This window comes from Oncorhynchus keta, chromosome 10 (assembly GCF_023373465.1).
Source record: "Oncorhynchus keta strain PuntledgeMale-10-30-2019 chromosome 10, Oket_V2, whole genome shotgun sequence".
Lineage (NCBI taxonomy): Eukaryota > Metazoa > Chordata > Actinopteri > Salmoniformes > Salmonidae > Oncorhynchus > Oncorhynchus keta.
Genome location: NC_068430.1, coordinates 37,930,747 through 37,946,310, shown reverse-complemented (window position 1 = coordinate 37,946,310; position 15,564 = coordinate 37,930,747). Strand labels below are relative to the sequence as shown.

Genomic DNA, 15,564 nt, shown 5'->3' with positions numbered 1-15,564 from the left:
GTGTGTGTGTTTAATATCCTTGTGGGGACCAGAAGTCCTCACAAGGAGTGTAAAACAAGGATAATTTGGACAAGTGGGGACATTTCGCCGGTACCCAAGGAAAAGGCTTTCTAGGCATAGGTGTTATGGTTACAATTAGGGTTAAGGTTAGGTTAAGGGAAAATATAATTATGTTGGGTCCCCGCAAGGATAGTAAAACAAACGTGTGTGATAATTAAACGATAGGACATATACCACAATCCCCAGTGGTGCCTTATTGCTATTATAAACTGGTTACCAACGCCATTAGACCAGTTAAAAAGGTTGATATACCTCAGCATCCAGGAGACAAACTACCCGGTTTATAATATGATATTTAGCAGACGCTTTTACCCAAAGCGACTTAGTCATGTGTGTATATATTTACTTATGAGTGGTCCCTGTAATCAAACGCACTACCCTGGGGTCACAAGAGCCATGCTCCACCAACTGAGCTACAGTGTACTGGGCACCCGGGGTTCTCTCTCCAAGCGGTCTTAATCTGTGTGTGACTCTTCATATTGATGTACCCTCACCTGGCCCGCTCCCTAGAGTAATACAAACACACTTCAGATTGGCCGTGACAGAGAGATGTGCGTCCACACACACTCCTGGAGAAGCGCTCACCTCCACTAAGACCTGTAATCAATCAGCCAGCCAGAGAGAGCGAGAGAAATAGGGGAGACGAGGAGAGACTGAGTGGAGGAGCGAGAGGAGAGTGAGATGGATCGAGCCCGAGGTAGAAGTAGGGAGGAATGGGGGAAGGAGAGGTGAAGATGACGTAGAGACCGGTAGAGGGGATGAGTCTCAAAGGGGGAGAGGGGGAGGGAGAAATTGATTGAGTCAGATGGTCACTCATACTACAGTGTGATGAGGAGAGGAGAGTCTGGTGTTACATAATGAGTTGTTTAACAGCCGATATTGGACTTGGTCATAGTGGTGGCCGGCTGGCTGGATCGATAGTCCTTTGGTGTCCATCTATCAGGGGCTTTGACAGACAGCTCCAATCTGGAGAGAATGTCATTAGTCAGTATATTGACAGCCAGACTAGGGGACCCTTCAGACCCTTCTGTGGGGGTGGACGAGGGTGGTTAGGAGACGTCCTATAGAATGCTACTCGATCAGATGTCAGCTGGGGCAGAATTGTCCAGTCACAATGGACCAAAACACACACACCCTGCTCACCCACCCCTCTCTCTCTTCCAAGGTGGATGTACTGGACTGACTGGGAGGAAGATCCCAAGGAGAGTAAAAGAGGGAAGATTGAGCGGGCCTGGATGGACGGTTCTAACAGGAACGTGTTCCTGACCAGTAAGACAGTCTTGTGGCCCAATGGTCTGAGTCTGGACATCCCACAGGGAATTCTGTACTGGGTGGACGCATACTATGACCGCATCGAGATGGTCTACATTAACAACACTGAACGCAAGGTCAGTCAGACTGGTTACTAGTGCTTAACCTAACCCCAACCCTAACCCTATTATGACCACCTCAACAACACCGAACTCAAGGTCAGACATTGACAATACCTGTGTTTCAGTTGCAAAATGTTTTGCTACGGTGTGCACTAATGAATGTGACCTTGTGTTGTGCTGTTGCTATCAGACGGTATACGAGGGTCAGGAGTTGAACCACGCCTTTGGCCTGTGTCACTACAAACACTTCCTGTTCTGGAACGAGTACCGCAGCGGCAGCATCTACAAACTGGACCAGGTCACCAGGACCGTCACCCTGCTCCGCAACGAACGGCCGCCCATCTTCGAGATCCGCATGTATGACGCCCAGCAGCAGCAAGGTACAGGACACTACACTCTGTCCACCCAGACACAACCCCATCCATCTGTCTACCCAATCACTCATCACTTTTTATTATCGCTACCGTGCTCATATCAGATGACAGATCTGCAGCTAGGTCTGAATTGGAACTTGAGATATAATGCATTCGGAAAGTATTCAGACCCCTTGACTTTTTTCACATTTTGTTACATTACAGCCTCATTCTAAAATGGATTGAATATTTATTTTTCTTATCAATCGATACACAATACCCCATAATGACAAAGTGAAGACGTTTATAGACATTTTTATAGACATAATAATTAAAAAAAGCAGAACTTATTTACATAAGTATTCAAACCCTTTGCTATGAAGCTCTAAATTGAGCTCAGGTGCATCCTGTTTCCATTGGTCATCCTTTAGATGTTTCTACAACTTGATAGGAGTACACCTGTGGTAAATTCAATTGATTGGACATGATTTGGAAAGACACACACCTGTCTATACAGTGGGGCAAAAAAGTATTTAGTCAGCCACCAATTGTGCAAGTTCTCCCACTTAGATGGGAGGCCTGTAATTTTCATCATAGGTACACTTCAACTATGACAGACAAAATGAGAAAAAAGAATCCAGAAAATCACATTGTAGGATTTTTAATTAATTTATTTGCAAATTATGGTGGAAAATAAGTATTTGGTCACCTACAAACAAGCAAGATTTCTGGCTCTCACAGACCTGTAACTTCTTTAAGAGGCTCCTCCTCCACTCGTTACCTGTATTAATGGCACCTGTTTGAACTTGTTATCAGTATAAAAGACACCTGTCCACAACCTCAGTCACACTCCAAAATCCACTATGGCCAAGACCAAAGAGCTGTCAAAGGACACCAGAAACACAATTGTAGACCTGCACCAGGCTGTGACGACTGAATCTGCAATAGGTTTGCAGCTTGGTTTGAAGAAATCAACTGTGGGAGCAATTATTAGGAAATGGAAGACATACTGATAATCTCCCTCGATCTGGGGCTCCACACAAGATCTCACCCCGTGGGGTCAAAATTATCACAAGAACGGTGAGCAAAAATCCCAGAACCACATGGGGGGACCTAGTGAATGACCTGCAGAGAGCTGGGACCAAAGTAACAAAGCCTACCATCAGTAACACACTACGCCGCCAGGGACTCAAATCCTGCAGTGCCAGACGTGTCCCCCTGCTTAAGCCACTACATGTCCAGGTCCGTTTGAAGTTTGCTAGAGAGCATTTGGATGATCCAGAAGAGGACTGGGAGAATGTCATATGGTCAGATGAAACCAACATATAACTTTTTGGTAAAAACTCAACTCGTTGTGTTTGGAGGACAAAGAATGCTGAGTTGCATCCAAAGAACACCATACCTACTGTGAAGCATGGGGGTGGAAACATCATGCTTTGGGGCTGTTTTTCTGCAAAGGGACCAGGACGACTGATCCGTGTAAAGGAAAGAATGAATGGGGCCATGTATCGTGAGATTTTGAGTGAAAACCTCCTTCCATCAGCAAGGGCATTGAAGATGAAACGTGGCTGGGTCTTTCAGCATGACAATGATCCCAAACACACTGCCCGGGCAACGAAGGAGTGGCTTCGTAAGAAGCATTTCAAGGTCCTGAAGTGGTCTAGCCAGTCTCCAGATCTCAACCCCATAGAACATCTTTGGAGGGAGTTGAAAGTCCATGTTGCCCAGCAACCGCCCCAAAACATCACTGCTCTAGAGGAGATCTGCATGGAGAAATGGGCCAAAATACCAGCAACAGTGTGTGAAAACCTTGTGAAGACTTACAGAAAACGTTTGACCTCTGTCATAGCCAACAAAGGGTATATAACAAAGTATTGAGAAACTTTTGTTATTGACCAAATACTTATATTCCACCATTTGCAAATACATTCATTAAAAATCCTACAATGTGATTTTCTGGATTTTTTTTTTTCTCATTTTGTCTGTCGTAGTTGAAGTGAACCTATGATGAAAATTACAGGCCTCATCTTTTTAAGTGGGAGAACTTGCACAATTGGTGGCTGACTAAATACTTTTTTTGCCCCACTGTATAAGATCCCACAGTTGACAGTGCATGTCAGAGCAAAAACCAAGCCATGAGGTCAAAGGAATTGTCTGTAGAGCTCCGAGACAGGATTGTGTTGAGGCACAGATCTGGGGATGGGTACCAAAATATTTATTCAGTATTGAAGGTCCCCAAGAACCAGTGGCCTCCATCATTCTTAAATGGAAGAACTTTGGAACAACCACGACTTTTCCTAGAGTAGGCCACTCAGCCAAACTGAGCAATCGGGGGAGAAGGGCCTTCGTTAGGGAGGTGACCTGATGATCACTCTGACATCTCCTCTGTGGAGATGGGAGAACCTTCCAGAAGGACAACCATCTCTGCAGCCAAGTGTCTCGTGTGGAAGAAACCTGGCTCCACCCCTACGGTGAAGCATGGTGGTGGCAGCATCATGTTGTAGGGATGTTTTTCAGCGACAGGGACTGGGAGACGAACATTGCAAAGTACAGAGAGATCCTTGATGAAAACCTGTTCCAGACCGCTAAGGACCTCAGACTGGGGTGAAGGTTCACCTTCCAACAGGACAACGACCCTAAGGACACAGCCGAGCTTCGGGACATTTCTCTGAATGTCCTCGAGTGGCCCTGCCAAATCCTGGACGTGAACCCGATTGAGCATCTCTGCAGAAACCTGAAAATAGCAGTGCAGCGACTCTCCCCATCCAACCTGACGGAGCGTGAGAGGATCTGAAGAATGGGAGAAACTCCCCAAATACAGTTGTGCCAAGGTTGTAGCATCATACCAAGAAGACTTGAGGCTGTAATCGCTGCCCAAGGTGCTTCAACAAGTACTGAGTACTTTTAATATTCTATAAAAAAAAGTGTCTAAAAACCTGTTTTTGGTTTGTCATTATGGGGTATTGTGTGTAGACTGATGGGGAGAAAACGATTTAAGCAATGCGGAAAATGTCAAGGGGTCTGAAATAAAATGCGGAAAAAGTCAAGGGGTCTGAATACTTTCCGAATGCACTGTATCTCTGATACACATACATTGCATTGCATGCACAAACCCTTATATTCAGACACTAGTCTGTGTGTTTATAACCCCCCTGCCCATCTCTCTCTCTGCAGGTTCTAATGCATGTCGTGTGAATAACGGTGGCTGCAGTAGTCTGTGTCTGGCCATCCCTGATGGGAGACAGTGTGCCTGTGCAGAGGACCAGCTACTAGATGACAAAGATAACACCAGCTGTAAAGGTGAGAGGTCCGGGAGCAAGGGCCACCTATAGGAGACCAGGAGTTTACACTCAATTCAAAACTCCCACTGTGTGTGTGTGTGTGTGTGTGTGTGTGTGTGTGTGTGTGTGTGTGTGTGTGTGTGTGTGTGTGTGTGTGAACTCGTATGGAAGGGAATTTTATCACATGCTACCGACATCAGGGTTTATAGAGATTAGCCTAGAATAAAACTCTATTTCAAAGTTGAACTGTCAGTGTATGTGTCTGTGAGAGGGGAAGAAAGAACAAATGTGTATAGAATGCAAATAGAAATCCCTCTCACGCATGGAGCAGTCAGCACAGATTTTAAGGGTGTGGAGAGGGGTGGATTAGGGTCTGACAGTAGGCTTGACACACACACACACACACACACACTGGGCTCATGTTTACTCACTGCTTTGACAGGGTTTGTATTTGTTGTTGGTTGCTGATGTGATTGGTGTTGGTTGCAGTGTATTAGCTAGTATCTCACTGTCCCTCTCCACTCATTAAACTTTGTCGGTGAAATGTGTTATTTAAACGTTCAACTTCTCTCTTTCCATGTCTATCTCTTCCTCTGTCCCTCTCCCCCCCCTTCTCCCTCCAGTCAACCCCACCTACATCCCTCCTCCTCAGTGTCAGCCAGGGGAGTTTGCCTGTAAGAACAACCGCTGTATCCAGGAGCGATGGAAGTGTGACGGTGACAATGACTGTCTGGACAACAGCGACGAGGCCCCCGAGCTCTGCCGTGAGTGTGCATACGGACACACACACACACACACTGATTTTAGATCAGCTACCTTTCCTTTGGTCTCTGTGCAGCTGGAGACAGATGGCCTTTCAGTATTTCAATTTGACAGTCTTTTGATGCCAGACTGAATTGAGAAACGACAGACTTTGTGTGTTTATGTGGAGTTTGTATTTGCACATGCCTGCGGGAGAGTGTGTGTGTGTGTGTGCATGTGTGTGAAGGAATGTGGGAATGTTGGTGGGTCTGGAAAAGCTCTCTCTGTCTGTCTGTGGTCAGAGTGCAGACAGGCTCCAGTAGCCTAGCCAGAGAGTCTGTGTCTGTCTGTGCCCTCTTACACTCTGTACCCCTGCTATCCCCCTTCTAACCTTCTTCAATCCCTCCCTCCCTCCCTCCCTCTCTCTCCCTCCAGACCAGCACACCTGTCCGACCGACAGGTTTAAGTGTCAGAACAACCGCTGTATCCCTCTGCGCTGGCTCTGTGACGGAGACAACGACTGTGGCAATGACGAGGATGAGTCTAACACCACCTGCTCTGGTAGGACGGTCACACACTCACACACACTCACAGATGTACACGCTCAAACGCAGATGTGCACACGCGCACACACACGAGTAACACACACATATTCTGTACACATTATTTTCTCTCTTTCTAGCTCTTCATTTTTCTGTTTTGCTGTCTCTTTCTTTTCTCTCTTTCTCTGTCGTACACATCGTTCAGACAATGGTTGTTTAGGGCTGACCTTTCCCTCAGCTTAGCCCAGTGTACATGGACTGAATCCACACAATGCTCTGGAGATCCTCAAAATGTCATTTGTCATTTCCCATGAATCCAACTCCTGTTGTAACATTTCAAAGGGCAATCTAATAACATCCTATTGGAGTCGTTCTCCTGAGGATAACTGTTTATTAATCTCAATGCCCCCCCCCACACTCCTACCATTTCAGCACGCACCTGCCCTCCCAACCAGTACTCGTGTGCCAGCGGTCGCTGTATCCCCATCTCCTGGACATGTGACCTGGACGATGACTGTGGGGACCGCTCTGACGAGCCTGCGTCATGTGGTAGTTCACCTGCCTCAACTTTGACCCTTGACCCTTATCTTTCTGTTATGCTATAACACACAGAAAATAAATCTTCCTCAGAAAAGACGAAACACAATACCCATATCACTGAAACCCAGGCTCGTAGTGTGGCCCGGAACTATCATGGTCATAGCTAGTAAAGTCGTAAGTTACTGTTACTGTTTTTTCTTATGACACGAAGCACTCGGTCTTCCATTTGCTCTCTCTCATTCTCTCTCTCCATCCAGCCTACCCCACCTGTTTCCCTCTCACCCAGTTCACCTGCAATAATGGACGCTGCATCAACATCAACTGGCGCTGTGACAATGGTGAGTGTCTCTCCTTCGTCTTCCTCGTTCTCCTACTGCGTGTGCATCTCTAGTCATCACCAGCTTTATCACTGACTCGTTGCTACTACGCATGTCATTTGATGTCCACATGTCTGTCTGACTACAGCTTTCCTCTCTATTTGGCAAGGGTGTTTGTGTGTTTGTTTCTACTCTCATTGTCATTGGCTCGTTGTGTTGTTGTTGTTGTTGTTGTTGTTCTATGTGTGTTGTTGTCGTGCCGTCCGCCCACTCCGCTGTCTCCGTTGATTTCTTTGTTTCAGAAAAGGATTGTGGGGACGGCTCTGATGAGTTGAATTGTCCGAACCCGACCGGTTAGTGCATAGATCAACATGCACCAAAGCCAGCGCTCGCTAGGGGGGCCCCAGAGGGGAGGGAGAGGGAGGGGCAGAACTGCTACTGTAGGGGGAACCAGGGATGCTTTCCTTACTAACGGCAGCTTGACCCTTTAACAGTACTTCATTATTCATCTCAATAGGACCGATAATGGAGGCTCTTACTGCTTCTACTCACTCACTTAATGCAGGAGGAAGAGCTCTCCATTGTAATCGTAATGAATGGACAAGAATCAAAGCTGGAGAACATCTGTTGTTCGGGGTGGTGGGTCATCATTATTAGACAACAAGGTCCAATTGGCCTCAACCCTATCGGCAATAGTGAGCTTACTTTTTTTATATTGATCTGCCAGTGGACACCATTAGGGTTTAGTTACCAGACAAACCTCCCTGTTAGAAGTGCTTAGATGAGGTCTGTGGGGAAGCATCTCCTCTGCTGCCAAGCTCAATGTATCAGTGCTGGGTACATTCACTCGCGGTGCATGGTTTGATCTATGCAGTTTCTGTGATTTATTTTCCTCTATCTCTTCTCCTTTTTTTCCCTCACGTTGAAATTCATTTGTAAATGTAATGTTAAGTGTTTTTGTGTGCGAGTCTGCATTTTATGTCATGGAAATTGCATTATGAACAATAGTTGTGTAAAAGGCTATTTACATTATGATAAAGACCTATTGTCTGAGTGACGAGAGAACTGACATTGACAGTGTTCTTCATAACTAATGTAAATGACCAGGTACATAAACAATAACTTGGGAGATGTAGTTTTTGTCTTTCACTCTAGTCTGCCTATGTTGTGTTGTATGAGCGGTGCGAGGCAGAGGTTTGACTGCGTTTGCCTTGCAGATAATGATTGTGGGGACAACAGTGACGAGGCGGGCTGCAGCCATTCCTGCTCCAGCGCCCAGTTCAAGTGTAACAGCGGCCGCTGCATCCCGGACTACTGGACCTGCGACGGGGACAACGACTGTGGAGACTACAGCGACGAGACTCACGCCAACTGCACCAATCAGGGTGAGTGTCGGCACTGTAGCCCACCAATCGCTGTCTGTGAGAGCGTAAACCCACCAAATCTTTGTATGAACTCCGTAACTCACCAATCATTGTGAGTGTTGATTCCATGTCGGCTCCGTAACCAACCAATCGCTGTCTGGGTGTGTCAACTACTGTATGTAACGCACCAATCAGGTGCCACATATATTACTGTATGTGCTATAGACCAGCCAAATGAAAAAGGGTTCATCTACAACAGGCTTCTAGATGGCTGTTGACTTGTGTGAAACCTCACTACATCATGTCCCTAGTTGTGCAACAGACATGCAATTATGTCATAAACACTACTCCATCTCTCCCTCTAGCTTATAAATCTGCTAGTATCTCCTTCGAACATATAATTAAGAATTGTGGGAAACAAACTCACTATTTATACTGTAAACACTGCATCCAATTATGTCCCGTGTTGTTTAGTTGGTCGAGAATTGTAGAAAGCCTCACCTGAAAGGAAACTGTCCTGCGGTCGACTCCAAAGCACTTTATTACATTTGTTGCGTAGGATCTGAACCAAAAGTAACAGTCTTAGACGAGAAACAGACAAGTTAAATATGAAATACTATCAGGGGAATTTTGAATGAACTTATATTTATCTGTGGCCTGTAACCCCCCCGTGGTGCTGGCTAATGGGCTGGCCTGGTTTTGGCTCCCCTCGCAAGGCCCAGGGAGAAGCAGAATCCTGAGGTTTTAATGGAGGGCAGGCAGGATGCTTCAGGATCTTTTACACACACATACACACACACTCACACAAACACCTGCACAATGAAACCTGACACACATACTTACACAGATTTAGTGTCATGGTCTTCCACACTTGCACAGCCATTTTGAAGCACACTATTTCCATTTATCCAAAAGAAACCTACAGTACTTTTTTCACTTGGACGTGACACATAACTCTTGTGACAGCCGTTGACCGTTGACGTCCGGGTCTTTCAATTCATCCCGTAATCACCGATGCCAATGATGGCTCTATTGGTAATCCACTGGAGCATGGCCTCTGCGTGAAAGCTGTACCCTTCAGTGCGCTGCATCACCCTGGCATTGTGGCACTGCCAACCCTTGACTCGTGGGCGTCTTTGGGTCATCGGTTTCCCTTCATTTAGCCGTGACAGGTCGTTAGTGAATGTCAGCATTTTGTTAATGATGTGATTTGATGTATTGTGTGTATGAATGAATCACGTCATCTTTTGTCTCATGGCATTGTCAAGCTTCTGCCCACTGTGAGGTCCACACACATGCTAACACCTTAGCCAAATTTTGCCATCTGTGTCTTTGTCTGTGCCAGATGCCTGTTGGTTTTGCCAGTCCCTTTTTATTACCCATTGAGTGAATAGTCGGTGAATAGTGTCCATCATTGATGCGTGATGTTCTGGTCAAACTGATCCCCCGGGATAGAGAGTGTCATTGTTTCCCATTGGAGCCCCACAGTGGGAGAAACAGCTAGTGAATGACTCGATATCTGTCCTAATGTGGTTGCATTAGCATTTTCTCAAAATCACCAGCATTGGCAGTTACTCAGTGACAAATTATGAACACAGATGAAGTCATTGCTTATTTTATTTATTCTACCTTTACAGCTAGTGAATGACTCTATCCAGGCAAGTCAGTTAATTCTTATTTTCAATGACGGCCTAGGAACAGTGGGTTAAACTGCCTGTTCAGGGGCAGAACGACAGATTTGTACCATGTCAGCTCGGGGATTCGAACTTGCAACCTTTCGGTTACTAGTCTAACGCTCTAACCACTAGGCTACCCTGCCGCCCTTATAACAAGGGCCCAGAGTTTTACCTGGTTCTGTAAAAACTCCCAAATATCTCTGTTTTTAATACATTTCCATTTCTGCAATTGTTTGAGTGTTATGGTAGTGATATAATACTCCTCGTTTCTCTGTCTTCCATCACTCTCCCTCCCCAGCCACGCGCCCCCCTGGCGGATGTCACACGGATGAGTTCCAGTGTCGTATGGACGGTCTGTGCATCCCTATGCGCTGGCGCTGCGACGGGGACACAGACTGCATGGACCTGAGCGATGAGAAGAACTGCGAAGGCGTCACACACATGTGTGACCCCGCCGTCAAGTTTGGTTGTAGAGACTCTGGTACGGAGACTGGGGGGATGGAGATGGTTGTGACACAGCAATAAGGAAGAAATTATGGGAGTTTAAATGAAATGGGGGGGGGAATGGAAGATTTGCCTGTTGAAAAACATAAATGTAACAGTATTAAAATGGGTAGCTCAGAGTTATCTGGGGGAGATGGACTGCATTTGGTTGTAGCTGTATCTGCCTGTAATGTCTGACCTTTGCCCTCTGACCTAGCCCGCTGTATCAGTAAGGCCTGGGTGTGTGACGGGGACAGTGACTGTGAGGACAACTCAGACGAGGACAACTGTGAGGCGTTGGTGTGTAAGCTCTCCCACCATGTGTGTGCCAACGACTCCACCATCTGTCTGCCCGCTGAGAAGCTGTGTGACGGCACAGACGACTGCCCCGACGGCTCTGACGAGAAACTCTGTGGTAAGACCTGCTGCTACTAAAGACTGCATTACCCAGCACCGGGCGGTAGGACAGGGATCTCACCGCTGACACCAACGTGCCAGAGTAAAACTGGGAATATTGCAAGTTGAGCTGTCGTGACTGTTTATGATGCCTGTTATGTCAATGTTGTGTATTCCGCATGAGGGAGAGCTCTAGAAGAGTGTTGACCCATTGTTTTTGTTCAGTGTCACCTCCTCCCGTAACACCCATCCCTCTCTTTCCTTGCAGACCTGTGCTCGCTGGATAACGGCGACTGCAGCCATAACTGTACAGTAGCCCCCGGGGAGGGCGTGGTGTGTTCCTGCCCCCTGGGCATGGAGCTGGACTCCAACAACAAGACCTGTCAGATCCAGAGTTTCTGCGCCAAACACCTCAAGTGTAGCCAGCGCTGTGAGCAGGACAAGTTCAGTGTCAAGTGTTCCTGCTACGAGGGTTGGGAGCTGGAGCCTGATCAGGAGAACTGCAAGAGCACTGGTGAGGAGGGTGGGTTGGAGGAGATGTAGAGGGAGAGAGGAGAGGGTGATGGGAGGCTTGGAGAGAAATATGGAATGGAAGAGCAGGGGAGGTTAAAGGGTGGGAAACTGGGAAGGAGAGAAGAAGAGGGGGATATGGTGGTTTGGAGTGAAATGGAAGAGAACGGAGAGATTCTAAGGATTATGAGAATGAAAGACACTGGCACAGAGGGTGATGTGTGTCAACATGATGGATGTGGGGAGAGTCAAAGTGAGAGAGGGGATTGGGGTTTAGGATCCGCAAATGAAGGAAAAGGAAACTACAGTACATTTCCAGGAAGTATTGTGGTTTTTGTTCAGGCGATAGAGAAAGCAAATGAGGTGAGTGAGTAGGAGAGGGAGGATGAGGCGTATTGGCAGGAAGCTGGGTGGTTTCAGTGGTTCCACCAAACTCTGACTGGGAGCTGATACCACCACTCTGGACAATAAACAGAGGGTGGGAGAGGATAGGCGAGGAGGCAGGAGGCTGGAGGCGGTGTTCACATGAGGATGAGAAGAGAGCTGGAGGGGAGGCAAGGGATTGAAGAACAGAAGGAGGAGAGGGAGACCAGAAAATCGAAACGGGGACATGAGAATAGTTGGGGGGGGCTTCTAGCTGTGAGAGTTGGATAGAGAGAAAGGGATAAGGAGATGAGTAGAGTAGAAGACTAACAACAAAGAAGATGAGGTAGATTGAGGAAAGTTGGGGAACTTGTACAGGGGAAGAGGAGGTGGGATAAATATAGCAAGAATAAGAGGAATGGATCGGGAAAACTCAATCAATGTAATGGAGGAAGAACGCTGTTACCCACATACATACTCAAGGCTCTAACCTCACAGAAACTAGCCACTGACTCAAATAAAGCTGCATATAAGTCAGCCCTGCACCCACAGCGACAGTCTGAGTTACACACACACACACACACACACACACACACACACACACAACCATTTATCACACTGTCTGTTGTCCGGAGATAACTCTCCTCCATTTAATACATACAGGCTTTTAATTACCAGGGATTAGACAGGGTTCCTAACTACGTTCCTCTTTCATTTAGCCACATTGCACTGTGTGTGCGTCACACTACCATGGTTGTATTCAGGTTCCTAACAACCAACGACTAATGGGTAGCCACAGTATTGTTTAGTTACTGGATTTTAGTCATGACCAGGCAAACTGAAATAATGGAAGGCATTTACTGTTAAAGCTGTTAATTTCGACTTTGAATAAGTTGAAACCAGGACCCAACACCCTTATAATCAATCCTGGGGAGGAAACATTCCTCGATTTACAGCTTGTTCTTACTACATTACCCAGGATGCACTGGGTGCAAAATAGATGCAGGGATACCACCGCTGCCACCAACAGGCACCAGTACATCACAATGATTATGTAATCTCCTGTCTTCACCTCAGATCCCTTCAAGCCCTTCATCATCTTCTCCAACCGCCATGAGATCCGACGTATCGACCTGAACAAGGGGGAGTTCAGCGTGCTGGTGCCTGGCCTGAGGAACACCATCGCTCTGGACTTCCACCTCGCCGAGAATGCTCTCTACTGGACCGACGTGGTGGAGGACAAGATCTACCGCGGCAAACTGTCCGAGAACGGAGGTGAGTGTCTTTTACTACACACGCATAATGTATACAGACTCTGTCCTCATTCAGGTCCACTATCACATTCATGCACACTCACTATAGTGAAAGGTACGGTTTGGATTTCTCCACTTTTTACCTCTAGTTTGTGTATAGTCATTGAGACCAACAGCACACTTCTTTGTCTTTAGTGGAGTACCCCAACTTCCATGATTTCCCAATTGCCTTCACAGTGGGGAATTCTGGGAATAGTTGTTGTGCTGTGCTGTGCAGGCCTATAGCTGCTGAGGGAAACAGCTGGTAAATAACAAAGCAGATGGTCCAGCTCCACGCCGAAAGACAAAACAAATCAATCAAACCCACACTGTCACCTTCCAAACAGGCAAAGCCAATCAATCAAAACTAAACCGCTACCTTCAAAAATGCAAAACCAATCAATCAAAGACAATCTATAGAGCAGAAGAGGCCCATTCATTACAGTGGGAAGCATAATGAGCATGTGTGTGTGTGTGTGTGTGTGTGTGTGTGTGTCTACTCCAGTCAGGATAATGACTAATAATTAGGCCGTTCTCTCTGATTAGGGACCTGTAATGGGAAAATGAATGGGTGAGAGAGGGGGATGAAAAGAATAGTTTCTTCTCCTCACTTCTTTTATTTTCACTGGCGCCTCACGTCATGTTGTTTGCTTAGGCTCAAACTGGAGTAGAATGTATCCTGTCAGTCGTAGGGAGAGTCGTGGCTGTGTAGGTGGCATTATTAGATACGCTGGGGCTGCATTGGCATTAGAAACTGTCGCTGTGTGATTGATGTTCATGGTACTGGTAAGACACTTTGACAACTTTTTTAATGACAAAAATTGAATAGGCCTACAGAAGAGGGTAAACGATCACCGCAAAGCTTCACAATCTAATGAACCACAACCTCTCCCTCCCTCCCTGCTCCAGCTCTGACTAGTTTTGACGTGGTGATCCAGTATGGTCTGGCCACTCCAGAGGGTCTGGCGGTAGACTGGATAGCAGGGAACATCTACTGGGTGGAGAGTAACCTGGACCAGATAGAAGTGGCCAAGCTGGACGGAACCATGAGGACCACTCTGCTGGCTGGGGAGGTGGAGCACCCCCGGGCCATCGCCCTGGACCCCCGCTACGGGTGAGAACCAGCACACTGCTGGGAATGGGTTAGCCTGGTCCCAGATCTGTTGGTGCTCTATTGCTAACTCCTATGTTGACAATGACCATAGGAGTTGGAAAGGCAGCACAAACCCATCTGGGACCAGGCTAGGAATTAGTATACACACGGCTTAAAACTGAGTCTTGATTTCAGTCATTGGTTTTTGTTTTATTGGGTTTACTGGACCACATAGTTGAATTTGAAGCCCCCCTATTTCTGTAGGATTCTGTTTTGGACGGACTGGGATGCTAGTATGCCAAGGATCGAGGCAGCTTCCATGAGTGGTGAGGGAAGGAGGACCATCCATAAGGAGACAGGAAATGGGGGCTGGCCCAACGGACTCACTGTAGACTACCTGGAGCTACGCATCCTGTGGATCGATGCCAGGTCAGAGAGAGGACATACTGTGTATATATACACACACATATAAAGGCTGTCATAAGTCACTGTATTGTGTTGTCTTCCATCCATCCTCCAGGTCTGATGCTATTTACTCAGCCAAATACGATGGTTCCGGCCTGATCGAGGTGCTGAGGGGACACGAATACCTGTCGCACCCATTCGCAGTCACTATGTACGGGGGAGAGGTTTACTGGACGGACTGGAGGACCAACACGCTGGCCAAGGCTAATAAGTGGACCGGTAACAACGTAACCGTGGTCCAGAGAACCAACACACAACCTTTTGACCTGCAGGTCTACCATCCTTCCAGACAGCCCCAAGGTAAGACGCGCGCGCGCACACACACCTGCTAACAAACTTCGTGTTTAAAAGAGGTTAGCTACTTTTAATTGACTGTGTCCCGAGTCAGTGGCCACTTTGATTGACAGCTTCTCTAAGTCCATGTGTCATTCAGGAGGGTAGTGGCATCTGGCCTCCCCTGTCACAACCACTCACCTCAAAATGGCCATGCTCAGAAAACCATCCATTTATGGATGAGACAGATAGGCCTGCTGCCTGAGTGGTAAGAGCTGTTTTATATGCACATACTGGATGATTGTAATTGATATTTTCCTCCCTCCTTCCCTTTCCTTCTCTCGTCCCCTCGCTTATCCTTTCCTCACATTTTCCTTCTCTCTTTCTCCTCGTCTCTCGCATTCCATTTCGCCCTCTTATCGCTTCTCTACCAATTCCTTTC

The 15,564-nt window shown here is 46.9% G+C and overlaps 1 protein-coding gene across 4 annotated transcripts in view; it reads left to right on the top strand.

Moving 5' to 3' along the window:
* Nucleotides 1-15,564, top strand: part of LOC118388177 (low-density lipoprotein receptor-related protein 1-like) — a 176,937-nt gene that overhangs the window by 101,588 nt on the left and 59,785 nt on the right. For all 4 annotated transcript variants that reach the window (XM_052526961.1, XM_052526959.1, XM_052526960.1 and 1 more), the window contains exons 13-27: nucleotides 1,226-1,448; nucleotides 1,624-1,813; nucleotides 4,961-5,086; nucleotides 5,691-5,831; nucleotides 6,244-6,369; nucleotides 6,783-6,899; nucleotides 7,148-7,228; nucleotides 8,425-8,592; nucleotides 10,546-10,728; nucleotides 10,948-11,145; nucleotides 11,395-11,640; nucleotides 13,077-13,274; nucleotides 14,201-14,405; nucleotides 14,649-14,813; nucleotides 14,905-15,149. In XM_052526961.1, the coding sequence (XP_052382921.1) occupies nucleotides 1,226-1,448; nucleotides 1,624-1,813; nucleotides 4,961-5,086; nucleotides 5,691-5,831; nucleotides 6,244-6,369; nucleotides 6,783-6,899; nucleotides 7,148-7,228; nucleotides 8,425-8,592; nucleotides 10,546-10,728; nucleotides 10,948-11,145; nucleotides 11,395-11,640; nucleotides 13,077-13,274; nucleotides 14,201-14,405; nucleotides 14,649-14,813; nucleotides 14,905-15,149 (2,612 nt within the window). The remainder of the gene's footprint in view (nucleotides 1-1,225; nucleotides 1,449-1,623; nucleotides 1,814-4,960; nucleotides 5,087-5,690; nucleotides 5,832-6,243; nucleotides 6,370-6,782; nucleotides 6,900-7,147; nucleotides 7,229-8,424; nucleotides 8,593-10,545; nucleotides 10,729-10,947; nucleotides 11,146-11,394; nucleotides 11,641-13,076; nucleotides 13,275-14,200; nucleotides 14,406-14,648; nucleotides 14,814-14,904; nucleotides 15,150-15,564) is intronic.